This window comes from Eucyclogobius newberryi, unplaced genomic scaffold (assembly GCF_026437365.1).
Source record: "Eucyclogobius newberryi isolate DKJ021-1_F unplaced genomic scaffold, fEucNew1.0.hap1 SCAF_23, whole genome shotgun sequence".
In the NCBI taxonomy this organism is placed as follows: domain Eukaryota; kingdom Metazoa; phylum Chordata; class Actinopteri; order Gobiiformes; family Gobiidae; genus Eucyclogobius; species Eucyclogobius newberryi.
Window position 1 is genome coordinate 1,503,169 of NW_027315868.1, and position 14,747 is coordinate 1,517,915.

General features: G+C 53.0%; 1 protein-coding gene across 1 annotated transcript in view; it reads left to right on the plus strand.

Moving 5' to 3' along the window:
- The window catches only part of pcsk1 (proprotein convertase subtilisin/kexin type 1), a 57,548-nt gene extending 43,153 nt beyond the window's left edge, over positions 1-14,395 (plus strand). Inside the window, exons 8-14 of the mRNA XM_072459517.1 lie at positions 1,874-2,086; positions 3,652-3,752; positions 9,893-10,126; positions 11,506-11,663; positions 12,243-12,376; positions 13,043-13,201; positions 13,981-14,395. Coding sequence (XP_072315618.1) covers positions 1,874-2,086; positions 3,652-3,752; positions 9,893-10,126; positions 11,506-11,663; positions 12,243-12,376; positions 13,043-13,201; positions 13,981-14,355 — 1,374 coding nt within the window. The 3' untranslated portion in view covers positions 14,356-14,395. The remainder of the gene's footprint in view (positions 1-1,873; positions 2,087-3,651; positions 3,753-9,892; positions 10,127-11,505; positions 11,664-12,242; positions 12,377-13,042; positions 13,202-13,980) is intronic.
- The last annotated feature ends 352 nt before the right edge of the window (positions 14,396-14,747 follow it).

Sequence of the window (14,747 nt, forward strand, 5' to 3'; positions counted from 1 at the left end):
AGGGCCTGGAGACTCCCCCCAGGGCCTGGAGACTCCCCCCAAGGGCCTGGAGACTCCCCCCAGGGCCTGGAGACTCCCCCAAGGGCCTGGAGACTCCCCCCAGGGCCTGGAGACTCCCCCCAGGCCTGGAGACTCCCCCCAGGGCCTGGAGACTCCCCCAGGGCCTGGAGACTCCCCCAGGCCTGGAGACTCCCCCAGGGCCTGGAGACTCCCCCCAGGGCCTGGAGACTCCCCCCATGGCCTGGAGACTCCCCCCAGGCCTGGAGACTCCCCCAGGGCCTGGAGACTCCCCCCAGGCCTGGAGACTCCCCCAGGGCCTGGAGACTCCCCCCAGGCCTGGAGACTCCCCCAGGGCCTGGAGACTCCCCCCAGGCCTGGAGACTCCCCCCATGGCCTGGAGACTGGTGGTGGTAGATGTGGTGAGAGGGTCGAGAGGATGAGAGGGATGCAGAGGAGGAGGAGGGGAGGTGGTGGGTCGCAGTACGGTCTGAAACGGCCGAGCCGACTGCCTGAGGGTTAATATGGGACCGGCTGTGCACAGATTGGAAGCAGAGGAGGTGCAGAGGAGGTGCGACGTGCCACGGGGAGGAGTAACTTGGGTGCGTTGATTGAAGATGGGGAGCAGGTGCGAGGGGCCATGTCCTGGGAATCCCCTGTCCTTAGACCCTCCTTCTGTCCTTAGACCCTCCTTCTGCCCTTAGATCCTCCTTCTGTCCTTAGACCCTCCTTCTGTCCTTAGATCCTCCTTCTGTCCTTAGACCCTCCTTCTGTCCTTAGACCCTCTTTCTGTCCTTAGACCCTCCTTCTGTCCTTAGACCCTCCTTCTGTCCTTAGACTGTCCTTAGACCCTCCTTCTGTCCTTAGACCCTCCTTCTCGGCCAGGAAAAACTTCAAAAACCTCCTTGGGAAAAAGTAGAAACCTGGAGGAGTTCCAGGTGAAGGAGAGATCTGACTCTCACAGATGGACTGGAGGACTGGAGGACTGGAGGACTGGAGGACTGGAGGACCGGAGGACCGGAGGACCGGAGGACAGGAGGACTGGAGAACATGAGGACTGGAGGACATGAGGACTGGAGGACCGGAGGACTGGAGGACATGAGGACTGGAGGACATGAGGACCGGAGGACATGAGGACTGGAGGACATGAGGACTGGAGGACATGAAGACTGGAGGACATGAGGACCGGAGGATATGAGGACTGGAGGACATGAGGACTGGATGACATGAGGACTGGAGGACATGAGGACAGGAGGACTGGAGGACAGGAGGACTGGAGGACATGAGGACATGAGGACTGGAGGACATGAGGACTGGAGGACATGAAGACTGGAGGACATGAGGACTGGAGGACATGAAGACTGGAGGACATGAGGACTGGAGGACATGAGGACTGGAGGACTTGAGGACTGGAGGACATGAGGACTGGAGGACTTGAGGACTGGAGGACTGGGTGCGTTGGGGCAGCTGGGAGCAGGAGGCCTTGACGTAGCAGGTGGAGTTAGGTCTTCCAGGCTGAATTTACGCAGGCTTCATTACTAACTAGTCATCGCTAACTAGAACCACCACTAACTCAGGGTACTAACCACACCCCCTGGTCCCGTCAGGGTACTAACCACACCCCCTGGTCCCGTCAGGGTACTAACCACACCCCCTGGTGCCGTCAGGGTACTAACCACACCCCCTGGTCCCGTCAGGGTACTAACCACACCCCCTGGTCCCGTCAGGGTACTAACCACACCCCCTGGTCCCGTCAGGGTACTAACCACACCCCCTGGTCCTGTCAGGGTACTAACCACACACCCTGGTCCCGTCAGGGTACTAGCCACACCCCCTGGTCCCGTCAGGGCACTAACAACACCCTCTGGTTCTTCAGGGTCGTGGTGGAAAAGGTTCCATCTTCGTGTGGGCGTCGGGGAACGGCGGTCGTCAAGGTGACAACTGCGACTGTGACGGTTACACCGACAGTATCTACACTCTGTCCATCTCCAGCGCCTCGCAGCACGGACTGTCCCCCTGGTACGCCGAGAAGTGCTCGTCCACGCTGGCCACGGCCTACAGCAGCGGAGACTACACTGACCAGAGGATCGTGAGTCCTACACGGCCCCTGAACACGCTCCTACACATGGGCCCTGAACATGCTCCTACACACGGGCCCTGAACATGCTCCTACACACGGGCCCTGAACATGCTCCTACACACGGGCCCTGAACATGCTCCTACACACGGGCCCTGAACATGCTCCTACACACGGGCCCTGAACATGCTCCTACACACGGGCCCTGAACATGCTCCTACACACGGACCCTGAACACGCTCCTACACATGGGCCCTGAACACGCTCCTACACATGGGCCCTGAACATGCTCCTACACACGGGCCCTGAACACGCTCCTACACACGGGCCCTGAACATGCTCCTACACACGGGCCCTGAACATGCTCCTACACACAGGCCCTGAACATGGTCCTACACACGGGCCCTGAACATGCTCCTACACACGGCCCCTGAAACTGCTCCTACACATGGGCCCTGAACATGCTCCTACACACGGGCCCTGAACATGCTCCTACACACTGGCCCTGAACATGCTCCTACACACGGACCCTGAACACGCTCCTACACATGGGCCCTGAACACGCTCCTACACATGGGCCCTGAACATGCTCCTACACACGGGCCCTGAACATGGTCCTACACACGGGCCCTTAAACATGCTCCTACACACAGGCCCTGAACATGCTCCTACACACGGGCCCTGAAACTGCTCCTACACATGGGCCCTGAACATGCTCCTACACACGGGCCCTGAACATGCTCCTACACACGGGCCCTGAACATGCTCCTACACATGGGCCCTTAAACATGCTCCTACACACGGGCCCTGAACATGCTCCTACACACAGGCCCTGAACATGGTCCTACACACGGGCCCTGAACATGCTCCTACACACGGGCCCTGAACATGCTCCTACACACGGGCCCTGAACATGCTCCTACACACGGGCCCTGAACATGCTCCTACACACGGGCCCTGAACTTGCTCCTACACACGGGCCCCTTGTCTTTGGGCAGCAGCCACATCCATGTCAGTTTGCCCCAGGGCGTGACACAGGCTGGACTTGTCTGTAGGTCACAGTGGTCCGTAGGTCACGATGGTCTGTAGGTCACAGTGGTCCGTAGGTCACGGTGGCCCGTAGGGCACGGTGGTCCGTAGGTCACGGTGGTCTGTAGGTCACAGTGGTCTGTAGGTCACGGTGGTCTGTAGATCACAGTGGTCTGTAGGTCACGGTGGTCCGTAGGTCACGGTGGTCCGTAGGTCACAGTGGTCTGTAGGTCACGGTGGTCTGTAGGTCACGGTGGTCTGTAGATCACAGTAGTCTGTAGGTCACGGTGGTCCGTAGGTCACGGTGGTCCGTAGGTTACGGTGGTCCGTAGGTCACGGTGGGCTGTAGGTCACGGTGGTCCGTAGGTCACAGTGGTCCGTAGGTCACGGTGGTCTGTAGGTCACGGTGGTCTGTAGGTCACGGTGGGCTGTAGGTCACGGTGGTCCGTAGGTCACGTTGGTCCGTAGGTCACGGTGGTCTGTAGGTCACAGTGGTCCGTAGGTCACGGTGGTCCGTAGGTCATGGTGGTCTCTTGTGTTTTGTGCAGACGAGTGCAGATCTTCATAACGAGTGCACAGAGACTCACACTGGGACCTCGGCCTCGGCTCCTCTGGCGGCCGGGATCTTCGCCCTCGCTCTCGAGCAGAAGTAAGACCGCATTTCACTTTATCCCTTTGTTCCAGCCCTTTGTGGTGAATAATGCTAACAACAATGCTCACAACTATGCTAACAACAATGCTAACAACAATGCTAACAACAATGCTAACAACAATGCTAACAACAATGCTAACAACAATGCTAACAACGATGCTAACAATGATGCTAACAATGATGCTAAAAATACTGCTAACAATAATGCTAACAATACTGCTAACAATAATGCTAACAGAACTGCTAACAATAATGCTAACAATAGTGCCATCAATGATGCTAAAAATACTGCTAACAATAATGCTAACAATACTGCAGACAATAAAATATTTTATGGTCACAAAAGACCACAATGAGGAAACGGGACGCGTCTTTTACATTAGTCGGGTACTTTAGCCGCATATGTTACAGGAGCATGATGTTCCTCTGTGTGTCTTCAGCTCTAGAGCAGGAGCATGATGTTCCCCTTGTGTCTTCAGCTCTAGAGCAGGAGCATGATGTTCCCCTTGTGTCTTCAGCTCTTGAACAGGAGCATGATGTTCCTCTGTGTGTCTCATCGCTAGAGCAGGAGCCTGATGTTCCTCTTATCTTCAGCTCTAGAGCAGGAGCATGATGTTCCTCTGTGTGTCTTCAGCTCTAGAGCAGGAGCATGATGTTCCTCTGTGTGTCCTCAGCTCTAGAGCAGGAGCATGATGTTCCTCTTTTGTCCTCAGCTCTAGAGCAGGAGCATGATGTTCCTCTTTTGTCTTCAGCTCTAGAGCAGGAGCATGATGTTCCTCTGTGTGTCTTCAGCTCTAGAGCAGGAGCATGATGTTCCTCTTTTGTCTTCAGCTCTAGAGCAGGAGCATGATGTTCCTCTGTGTGTCTTCAGCTCTAGAGCAGGAGCATGATGTTCCCCTTTTGTCTTCAGCTCTAGAGCAGGAGCATGATGTTCCTCTGTGTGTCTCATCGCTAGAGCAGGAGCATGATGTTCCTCTGTGTGTCTTCAGCTCTAGAGCAGGAGCATGATGTTCCTCTGTGTGTCCTCAGCTCTAGAGCAGGAGCATGATGTTACTCTTTTGTCCTCAGCTCTAGAGCAGGAGCATGATGTTCCTCTTTTGTCTTCAGCTCTAGAGCAGGAGCATGATGTTCCTCTTGTGTCTTCAGCTCTAGAGCAGGAGCATGATGTTCCCCTTTTGTCTTCAGCTCTAGAGCAGGAGCATGATGTTCCCCTTTTGTCTTCAGCTCTAGAGCAGGAGCATGATGTTCCTCTTTTGTCCTCAGCTCTAGAGCAGGAGCATGATGTTACTCTTTTGTCCTCAGCTCTAGAGCAGGAGCATGATGTTCCTCTTTTGTCTTCAGCTCTAGAGCAGGAGCATGATGTTCCTCTGTGTGTCTTCAGCTCTAGAGCAGGAGCATGATGTTCCCCTTTTGTCTTCAGCTCTAGAGCAGGAGCATGATGTTCCCCTTTTGTCTTCAGCTCTAGAGCAGGAGCATGATGTTCCCCTTTTGTCTTCAGCTCTAGAGCAGGAGCATGATGTTCCTCTTTTGTCTTCAGCTCTAGAGCAGGAGCATGATGTTCCTCTGTGTGTCTTCAGCTCTAGAGCAGGAGCATGATGTTCCTCTGTGTGTCTTCAGCTCTAGAGCAGGAGCATGATGTTCCTCTTGTGTCTTCAGCTCTAGAGCAGGAGCATGATGTTCCTCTGTGTGTCTTCAGCTCTAGAGCAGGAGCATGATGTTCCCCTTTTGTCTTCAGCTCTAGAGCAGGAGCATGATGTTCCTCTTGTGTCTTCAGCTCTAGAGCAGGAGCCTGATGTTCCTCTTGTGTCTTCAGCTCTAGAGCAGGAGCATGATGTTCCTCTTGTGTCTTCAGCTCTAGAGCAGGAGCATAATGTTCATCTTGTGTCTTCAGCTATAGAGCAGGAGCATGAGGTTCCCCTTTTGTCTTCAGCTCTAGAGCAGGAGCATGATGTTCCCCTTTTGTCTTCAGCTCTAGAGCAGGAGCATGATGTTCCTCTTGTGTCTTCAGCTATAGAGCAGGAGCATGATGTTCCCCTTTTGTCTTCAACTCTAGAGCAGGAGCATGATGTTCCTCTTGTGTCTTCAGCTCAAGAACAGGAGCATGATGTTCCTCTTGTGTCTTCAGCTCTAGAGCAGGAGCATGATGTTCCTGTTGTGTCTTCAGCTCTAGAGCAGGAGCCTGATGTTCCTCTTGTGTCTTCAGCTCTATAGCAGGAGCATGATGTTCCTCTTGTGTCTTCAGCTCTAGAGCAGGAGCCTGATGTTCCTCTTGTGTCTTCAGCTCTAGAGCAGGAGCATGATGTTCCTCTTGTGTCTTCAGCTCTAGAGCAGGAGCATGATGTTCCCCTTTTGTCTTCAGCTCTAGAGCAGGAGCATGATGTTCCCCTTTTGTCTTCGGCTCTAGAGCAGGAGCCTGATGTTCCTCTGTGTATCTTCAGCTCTAGAGCAGGAGCATGATGTTCCCCTTTTGTCTTCAGCTCTAGAGCAGGAGCCTGATGTTCCTCTGTGTGTCTTCAGCTGTAGAGCAGGAGCATGATGTTCCTCTTGTCTTCAGCTCTAGAGCAGGAGCATGATGTTCCTCTTGTGTATCTTCAGCTCTAGAGCAGGAGCATGATGTTCCTGTTGTGTCTTCAGCTCTAGAGCAGGATTATGATGTTCCTCTTGTGTCTTCAGCTCTAGAGCAGGAGCCTGATTTTCCTCTTGTGTCTTCAGCTCTAGAGCAGGAGCCTGATGTTCCTCTGTGTGTCTTCAACTCTAGAGCAGGAGCCTGATGTTCCTCTTGTGTCTTCAGCTCTAGAGCAGGAGCATGATGTTCTTCTTGTCTTCAGCTGTAGAGCAGGAGAATTATGTTCCTCTTGTCTTCAGCTCTAGAGCAGGAGCCTGATGTTCCTCTTGTCTTCAGCTGTAGAGCAGGAGCCTGATGTTCCTCTTGTCTTCAGCTCTAGAGCAGGAGCATGATGTTCCTCTTGTCTTCAGCTCTAGAGCAGGAGCATGATGTTCCTCTGTGTGTCTCATCGCTAGAGCAGGAGCCTGATGTTCCTCTTATCTTCAGCTCTAGAGCAGGAGCATGATGTTCCTCTTGTCTTCAGCTCTAGAGCAGGAGCCTGATGTTCCTCTTGTGTCTTCAGCTCAAGAGCAGGAGCCTGATGTTCCTCTGTGTATCTTCAGCTCTAGAGCAGGAGCCTGATGTTCCTCTGTGTGTCTTCAGCTCTTGAGCAGGAGCATGATGTTCCTCTTGTGTCTTCAGCTCTAGAGCAGGAGCCTGATGTTCCTCTTGTGTCTTCAGCTCTAGAGCAGGAACCTGATGTTCCTCTGTGTGTCTTCAGCTCTTGAGCAGGAGCATGATGTTCCTCTTGTGTCCTCAGCTCTAGAGCAGGAGCCTGATGTTCCTCTTGTGTCTTCAGCTCTAGAGCAGGAGCCTGATGTTCTTCTGTGTATCTTCAGCTCTAGAGCAGGATCTTGATGTTCCTCTGTGTGTCTTCAGCTCTAGAGCAGGAGCCTGATGTTCTTCTTGTGTCTTCAGCTCTAGAGCAGGAGCATGATGTTCCTCTGTGTGTCTCATCGCTAGAGCAGGAGCCTGATGTTCCTCTTGTCTTCAGCTCTAGAGCAGGAGCATGATGTTCCTCTTGTCTTCAGCTCTAGAGCAGGAGCCTGATGTTCCTCTGTGTGTCTTCAGCTCTTGAGCAGGAGCATGATGTTCCTCTTGTGTCTTCAGCTCTAGAGCAGGGGCCTGATGCTCCCCTTGTGTCTTCAGCTCTAGAGCAGGAGCCTGATGTTCCTCTGTGTATCTTCAGCTCTAGAGCAGGAGCCTGATGTTCCTCTGTGTGTCTTCAGCTCTTGAGCAGGAGCATGATGTTCCTCTTGTGTCTTCAGCTCTAGAGCAGGAGCCTGATGTTCCTCTGTGTGTCTTCAGCTCTTGAGCAGGAGCATGATGTTCCTCTTGTGTCTTCAGCTCTAGAGCAGGAGCCTGATGTTCCTCTTGTGTCTTCAGCTCTAGAGCAGGAGCATGATGTTCCTCTTGTGTCTTCAGCTCTAGAGCAGGAGCCTGATGTTCCTCTTGTGTCTTCAGCTCTAGAACAGGAGCATGATGTTCCTCTTGTGTCTTCAGCTCTAGAGCAGGAGCATGATGTTCCCCTTTTGTCTTCGGCTCTAGAGCAGGAGCCTGATGTTCCTCTGTGTATCTTCAGCTCTAGAGCAGGAGCATGATGTTCCCCTTTTGTCTTCAGCTCTAGAGCAGGAGCCTGATGTTCCTCTGTGTGTCTTCAGCTCTTGAGCAGGAGCATGATGTTCCTCTTGTGTCTTCAGCTCTAGAGCAGGAGCATGATGTTCCTCTTGTGTATCTTCAGCTCTAGAGCAGGAGCATGATGTTCCTGTTGTGTCTTCAGCTCTAGAGCAGGATTATGATGTTCCTCTTGTGTCTTCAGCTCTAGAGCAGGAGCCTGATTTTCCTCTTGTGTCTTCAGCTCTAGAGCAGGAGCCTGATGTTCCTCTGTGTGTCTTCAACTCTAGAGCAGGAGCCTGATGTTCCTCTTGTGTCTTCAGCTCTAGAGCAGGAGCATGATGTTCCTCTTGTCTTCAGCTGTAGAGCAGGAGCATGATGTTCCTCTTGTCTTCAGCTCTAGAGCAGGAGCATGATGTTCCTCTTGTCTTCAGCTGTAGAGCAGGAGCATGATGTTCCTCTTGTCTTCAGCTCTAGAGCAGGAGCATGATGTTCCTCTTGTCTTCAGCTCTAGAGCAGGAGCATGATGTTCCTCTGTGTGTCTCATCGCTAGAGCAGGAGCCTGATGTTCCTCTTATCTTCAGCTCTAGAGCAGGAGCATGATGTTCCTCTTGTCTTCAGCTCTAGAGCAGGAGCCTGATGTTCCTCTTGTGTCTTCAGCTCAAGAGCAGGAGCCTGATGTTCCTCTGTGTATCTTCAGCTCTAGAGCAGGAGCCTGATGTTCCTCTGTGTGTCTTCAGCTCTTGAGCAGGAGCATGATGTTCCTCTTGTGTCTTCAGCTCTAGAGCAGGAGCCTGATGTTCCTCTTGTGTCTTCAGCTCTAGAGCAGGAACCTGATGTTCCTCTGTGTGTCTTCAGCTCTTGAGCAGGAGCATGATGTTCCTCTTGTGTCCTCAGCTCTAGAGCAGGAGCCTGATGTTCCTCTTGTGTCTTCAGCTCTAGAGCAGGAGCCTGATGTTCTTCTGTGTATCTTCAGCTCTAGAGCAGGATCTTGATGTTCCTCTGTGTGTCTTCAGCTCTAGAGCAGGAGCCTGATGTTCTTCTTGTGTCTTCAGCTCTAGAGCAGGAGCATGATGTTCTTCTGTGTGTCTCATCGCTAGAGCAGGAGCCTGATGTTCCTCTTGTCTTCAGCTCTAGAGCAGGAGCATGATGTTCCTCTTGTCTTCAGCTCTAGAGCAGGAGCCTGATGTTCCTCTGTGTGTCTTCAGCTCTTGAGCAGGAGCATGATGTTCCTCTTGTGTCTTCAGCTCTAGAGCAGGAGCCTGATGTTCCCCTTGTGTCTTCAGCTCTAGAGCAGGAGCCTGATGTTCCTCTGTGTATCTTCAGCTCTAGAGCAGGAGCCTGATGTTCCTCTGTGTGTCTTCAGCTCTTGAGCAGGAGCATGATGTTCCTCTTGTGTCTTCAGCTCTAGAGCAGGAGCCTGATGTTCCTCTGTGTGTCTTCAGCTCTTGAGCAGGAGCATGATGTTCCTCTTGTGTCTTCAGCTCTAGAGCAGGAGCCTGATGTTCCTCTTGTGTCTTCAGCTCTAGAGCAGGAGCCTGATGTTCCTCTTGTGTCTTCGGCTCTAGAGCAGGAGCCTGATGTTCCTCTGTGTATCTTCAGCTCTAGAGCAGGAGCATGATGTTCCTCTGTGTATCTTCAGCTCTAGAGCAGGAGCATGATGTTCCTCTTGTGTCTTCAGCTCTAGAGCAGGAGCATGATGTTCCTCTTGTGTCTTCAGCTCTAGAGCAGGAGCATGATGTTCCTCTGTGTGTCTTCAGCCCTAGAGCAGGAGCATGATGTTCCTCTTGTGTCTTCAGCTCTAGAGCAGGAGCATGATGTTCCTCTGTGTGTCTTCAGCTCTAGAGCAGGAGCATGATGTTCCTCTTGTGTCTTCAGCTCTAGAGCAGGAGCATGATGTTCCTCTGTGTGTCTTCAGCCCTGGCCTGAGCTGGAGAGACCTGCAGCACCTGGTTGTCTGGACCTCAGAGTTCGACCCGCTCTCTGGAAACCCGGGCTGGAAGCGGAACGGAGCTGGTCTGATGGTCAACAGCAGGTTTGGCTTTGGTCTTCTGAACGCTAAAGCTCTGGTGGATCTGGCCGAGCCTCAGAGCTGGACACAAGTTCCTCAGAAGAAGCAGTGCAACGTGAAGGACGACTCCTTCCAGCCCAGGTCAGAAAAGTCAAGGTTTTAAGCGACTAAATCCATCATTTTACCAGATATTATTTATTTTATTTCACATTGTGTTGTTTCATGAACGTGTTCTGGTGTTTCTGGATTTAAAAGTGAAGCTTTTAGCTATTTTATGTTTTGTTTTTTATCATTTGCCTTAAACTGACTCTTTCTTCTACTTTTACTGGACACAAACAGTTTGAGACTTAAAGCTAATTCAGACTTTGTTAGAAGTTTGTTCGTTTAGCGTACCTAAACCCCGCCCCCGTGGTCCCCAACGACTGTTTACACGCTGTTGCTATGGCGATTATTGTCACAGACACCTCAGTGGATATCGTTTAGCCAATCAGAACCTAGTTGATGGACAGCCCTGTCCAAAGCTCTGTCAGCCGACCAATCAAGAACAAGCCGCACATGAACTCTGAAGCTCAGAAGAAGAATGTTCAGCCACAACAAAGATCCAGATCCAAAGATCCAGATCCAAAGATCCAGATCCAAAGATCCAGATCCAAAGATCCAAGATCCAAAGATCCAGATCCAAAGATCCAGATCCAAAGATCCAAAGATCCAAAATTCCAAAGATCCAGATCCAAAGATCCAAAGATCCAAAGATCCAGATCCAAGTTCCAGATCCAACGATCCAACGATCCAAAGATCCAAAGATCCAAAGATCCAAAGATCCAAAAATCCAAAGATCCAAAGATCCAGATCCAAGATCCAGATCCAAAGATCCAAAGATCCAAAGATCCAGATCCAGATCCAGATCCAGATCCAGATCCAAAGATCCAAAGATCCAAAGATCCAAATCCAAGATCCAGATCCAAAGATCCAAAGATCCAAAGATCCAAAGATCCAAAGATCCAAAGATCCAGATCCAAGATCCAGATCCAAAGATCCAGATCCAATGATCCAGATCCAAAGATCCAAATTCAAAGATCCAGATACAAAGATCAATCACCACTTTCTGCTGTTGTGAATTTAAAGCCTCCTCCATCTCCTCCTCCATCACCTCCTCATCACCTCCTCCATCACCTCCTCCATCACCTCCTCCATCACCTCCTCATCACCTCCTCCATCACCTCCTCCATCACCTCCTCATCACCTCCTCCATCACCTCCTCATCACCTCCTCCATCACCTCCTCCATCACCTCCTCATCACCTCCTCCATCACCTCCTCCATCACCTCCTCCATCACCTCCTCCATCACCTCCTCCATCTCCTCCTCCATCACCTCCTCCATCACCTCCTCCATCACCTCCTCCATCTCCTCCTCCATCACCTCCTCCATCACCTCCTCCATCACCTCCTCCATCTCCTCCTCCATCACCTCCTCCATCACCTCCTGTAAGTATTTGTGACAGGTTTCTGGTGTTTTCAGGGAGCTGAAAGCGGCCGGGGAAATCACCATTGAAATCCCGACAGGCGCCTGCAGGGGGCAGGAGAACGCTGTGCTGTCCCTGGAGCATGTCCAGGTGGAGGCCAGCATCGAGTACACGAGACGAGGAGACCTGCACATCACCCTCACCTCGCCCTCAGGTACAACCCAGGGCTCAGGTCCGGTCCAGGTCCGGGACAGGTCCTGGCTCAGCTCCTGGCTCAGGTCCTGGCTCAGGTCCCGGCTCAGGTCCTGGCTCGGGTCCCGGTCCAGGTCCTGGCTCAGGTCCTGGCTCAGGTCCCGGTCCAGGTCCTGGCTCAGGTCCGGTCCAGGTCCTGGCTCAGGTCCTGGCTCAGGTCCGGGACAGGTCCTGGCTCAGGTCCTGGCTCAGGTCCTGGCTCAGGTCCGGGACAGGTCCTGGCTCAGGTCCTGACTCAGGTCCTGGCTCAGGTCCTGGCTCAGGTCCGGGACAGGTCCTGGCTCAGGTCCTGGCTCAGGTCCTGGCTCAGGTCCAGTCCAGGTCCTGGCTCAGGTCCTGGCTCAGGTCCTGGCTCAGGTCCAGTCCAGGTCCTGGCTCAGGTCCTGGCTCAGGTCCTGGCTCAGGTCCAGTCCAGGTCCTGGCTCAGGTCCGGGACAGGTCCTGGCTCAGGTCCTGGCTCAGGTCCAGTCCAGGTCCAGTCCAGGTCCTGGCTCAGGTCCGGGACAGGTCCAGGTCTAACCATTGTCCTGGTGTTTCGTAGGTACTCCTACGGTGCTCTTGGCCGAGAGGGAGAGAGACACTTCAGCGAGCGGCTTCAGGAACTGGTACTTCATGTCTGTGCACAGCTGGGGAGAAGATCCCACAGGAACCTGGACCCTGAAGATCACAGACACTGTGAGTCCTGGTTTAGTCCTGGTTTAGTCCTGGTTTAGTCCTGGTTTAGTCCTGGTTTAGTCCTGGTTTAGTCCTGGTTTAGTCCTGGTTTAGACCTGGTTTAGACCTGGTTTAGTCCTGGTTTAGTCCTGGTTTAGTCCTGGTTTCGTCCTTTATACCTGGTTTAGTCCTGGTTTAGTCCTGGTTTAGTCCTGGTTTAGTCCTGGTTTAGTCCTGGTTTAGACCTGGTTTAGACCTGGTTTAGTCCTGGTTTAGTCCTGGTTTAGACCTGGTTTAGACCTGGTTTAGTCCTGGTTTAGTCCTGGTTTAGTCCTGGTTTAGTCCTGGTTTAGACCTGGTTTAGACCTGGTTTAGATCTGGTTTAGTCCTGGTTTAGTCCTGGTTTAGTCCTGGTTTAGTCCTGGTTTAGACCTGGTTTAGACCTGGTTTAGATCTGGTTTAGTCCTGGTTTAGTCCTGGTTTAGTCCTGGTTTAGTCCTGGTTTAGACCTGGTTTAGATCTGGTTTAGTCCTGGTTTAGTCCTGGTTTAGTCCTGGTTTAGTCCTGAAGATGTTCAGATCGAGGTTTTTCATGTTTTTCAAACCCAAGCAGAAGAGCAGAGATGGTCAGAGGAGCTGAGGGTCAGAGGTCAGAAGGTCAGAGGGTAACTCTGTCTCTCTCCTTCAGTCCGGTCGGATGGAGAACAAAGGTCGTATTCTGAGCTGGAAGTTGATCCTTCACGGCACGTCAGAGAAACCAGAGCACATGAAGAACCCTCGAGTCTACACACCCTACAACCCCGTCCAGAACGACCGCCGAGGGGTAGAGCCTGTGGAGCACATGGAGGTGAGTCCTGACCCTGGCACCAGCAGGAGGCCTGACCCTGGCACCAGCAGGAGGCCGGTCCATGTTTAGTCCTGACTCTGGCACCAGCAGGAGGCCACTCCATGTTTAGTCCTGACTCTGGGCACCAGCAGGAGGCCGGTCCATGTTTAGTCCTGACTCTGGCACCAGCAGGAGGCCGCTCCATGTTTAGTCCTGACTCTGGCACCAGCAGGAGGCCGCTCCATGTTTAGTCCTGACTCTGGCACCAGCAGGAGGCCACTCCATGTTTAGTCCTGACTCTGGCACCAGCAGGAGGCCGCTCCATGTTTAGTCCTGACTCTGGCACCAGCAGGAGGACGGTCCATGTTTAGTCCTGACTCTGGCACCAGCAGGAGGCCGGTCCATGTTTAGTCCTGACTCTGGCACCAGCAGGAGGCCGGTCCATGTTTAGTCCTGACTCTGGCACCAGCAGGAGGCCGGTCCATGTTTAGTCCTGACTCTGGCACCAGCAGGAGGCCGGTCCATGTTTAGTCCTGACTCTGGCACCAGCAGGAGGCTGGTCCATGTTTAGTCCTGACTCTGGCACCAGCAGGAGGCCGGTCCATGTTTAGTCCTGACTCTGGCACCAGCAGGAGGCCGGTCCATGTTTAGTCCTGACTCTGGCACCAGCAGGAGGCCGGTCCATGTTTAGTCCTGACTCTGGCACCAGCAGGAGGCCGGTCCGTGTATAAAGCTTCTGATGTTAAAGTTCAAGTGTCATTCTTATTCGTGACCTTCTCCTCTGACCTTCGGTCCCTCAGGAGCCCACAGAGGAGCCTGAGAGGAGCCCACAGAGCATCCCCGAGAGAGAACGCTCCTCTGACTCCTCCTCCTCATCCGTGGCTCTGCAGCGCCTCCTACAGGCCGCCTTCAGCAGACAGCCTCAGGTCGGAGCCCCTCAGGTCGGAGCCCCTCAGGTCGGAGCCCCTCAGGTCGGGGCCCCTCAGGTCGGGGCCCCCTCCAGGATCCCTCCGCAGGCGCTGTACCAGGCTCTGGACCTGATAAACCGGATCAGGACCACACAGGACCCGGTCTACAGCCGCTACATCGACCGATTTTACCAGAACACCTATCGTCACCGTGACGACCGGCTGCTGCAGGCGCTGCTCGACCTGCTCAGGGACGACCGGATATAACCACCATCTGTCCTACACCATCTGTCCTACACCATCTGTCCTACACAATAAGTCCTACACAATAAGTCCTACACCATCTGTTCTACACTATTTGTCCTACACAATCTGTCCTACACCATCTCTCCTACACCATCTGTCCTACACAATCTGTCTTACACCATCTGTCCTACACAATCTGTCCTACACCATATGTCTTACACGACCCGTCCCACACCAGCTTCAAGAGTGTTTTTCTCACTGGCTTCAAACTAACATAAGCCTCGTTACTTCAGCTCTTCGTCTCGTTAGGTTCAAAGGACTCTCTACATGAGACCCTGAGGTGACGGATATAACTCTAAGGACTCTAATCTAAATCCTCCTGATACTTTGGACTCCTGAGGTCGATCCGAGCG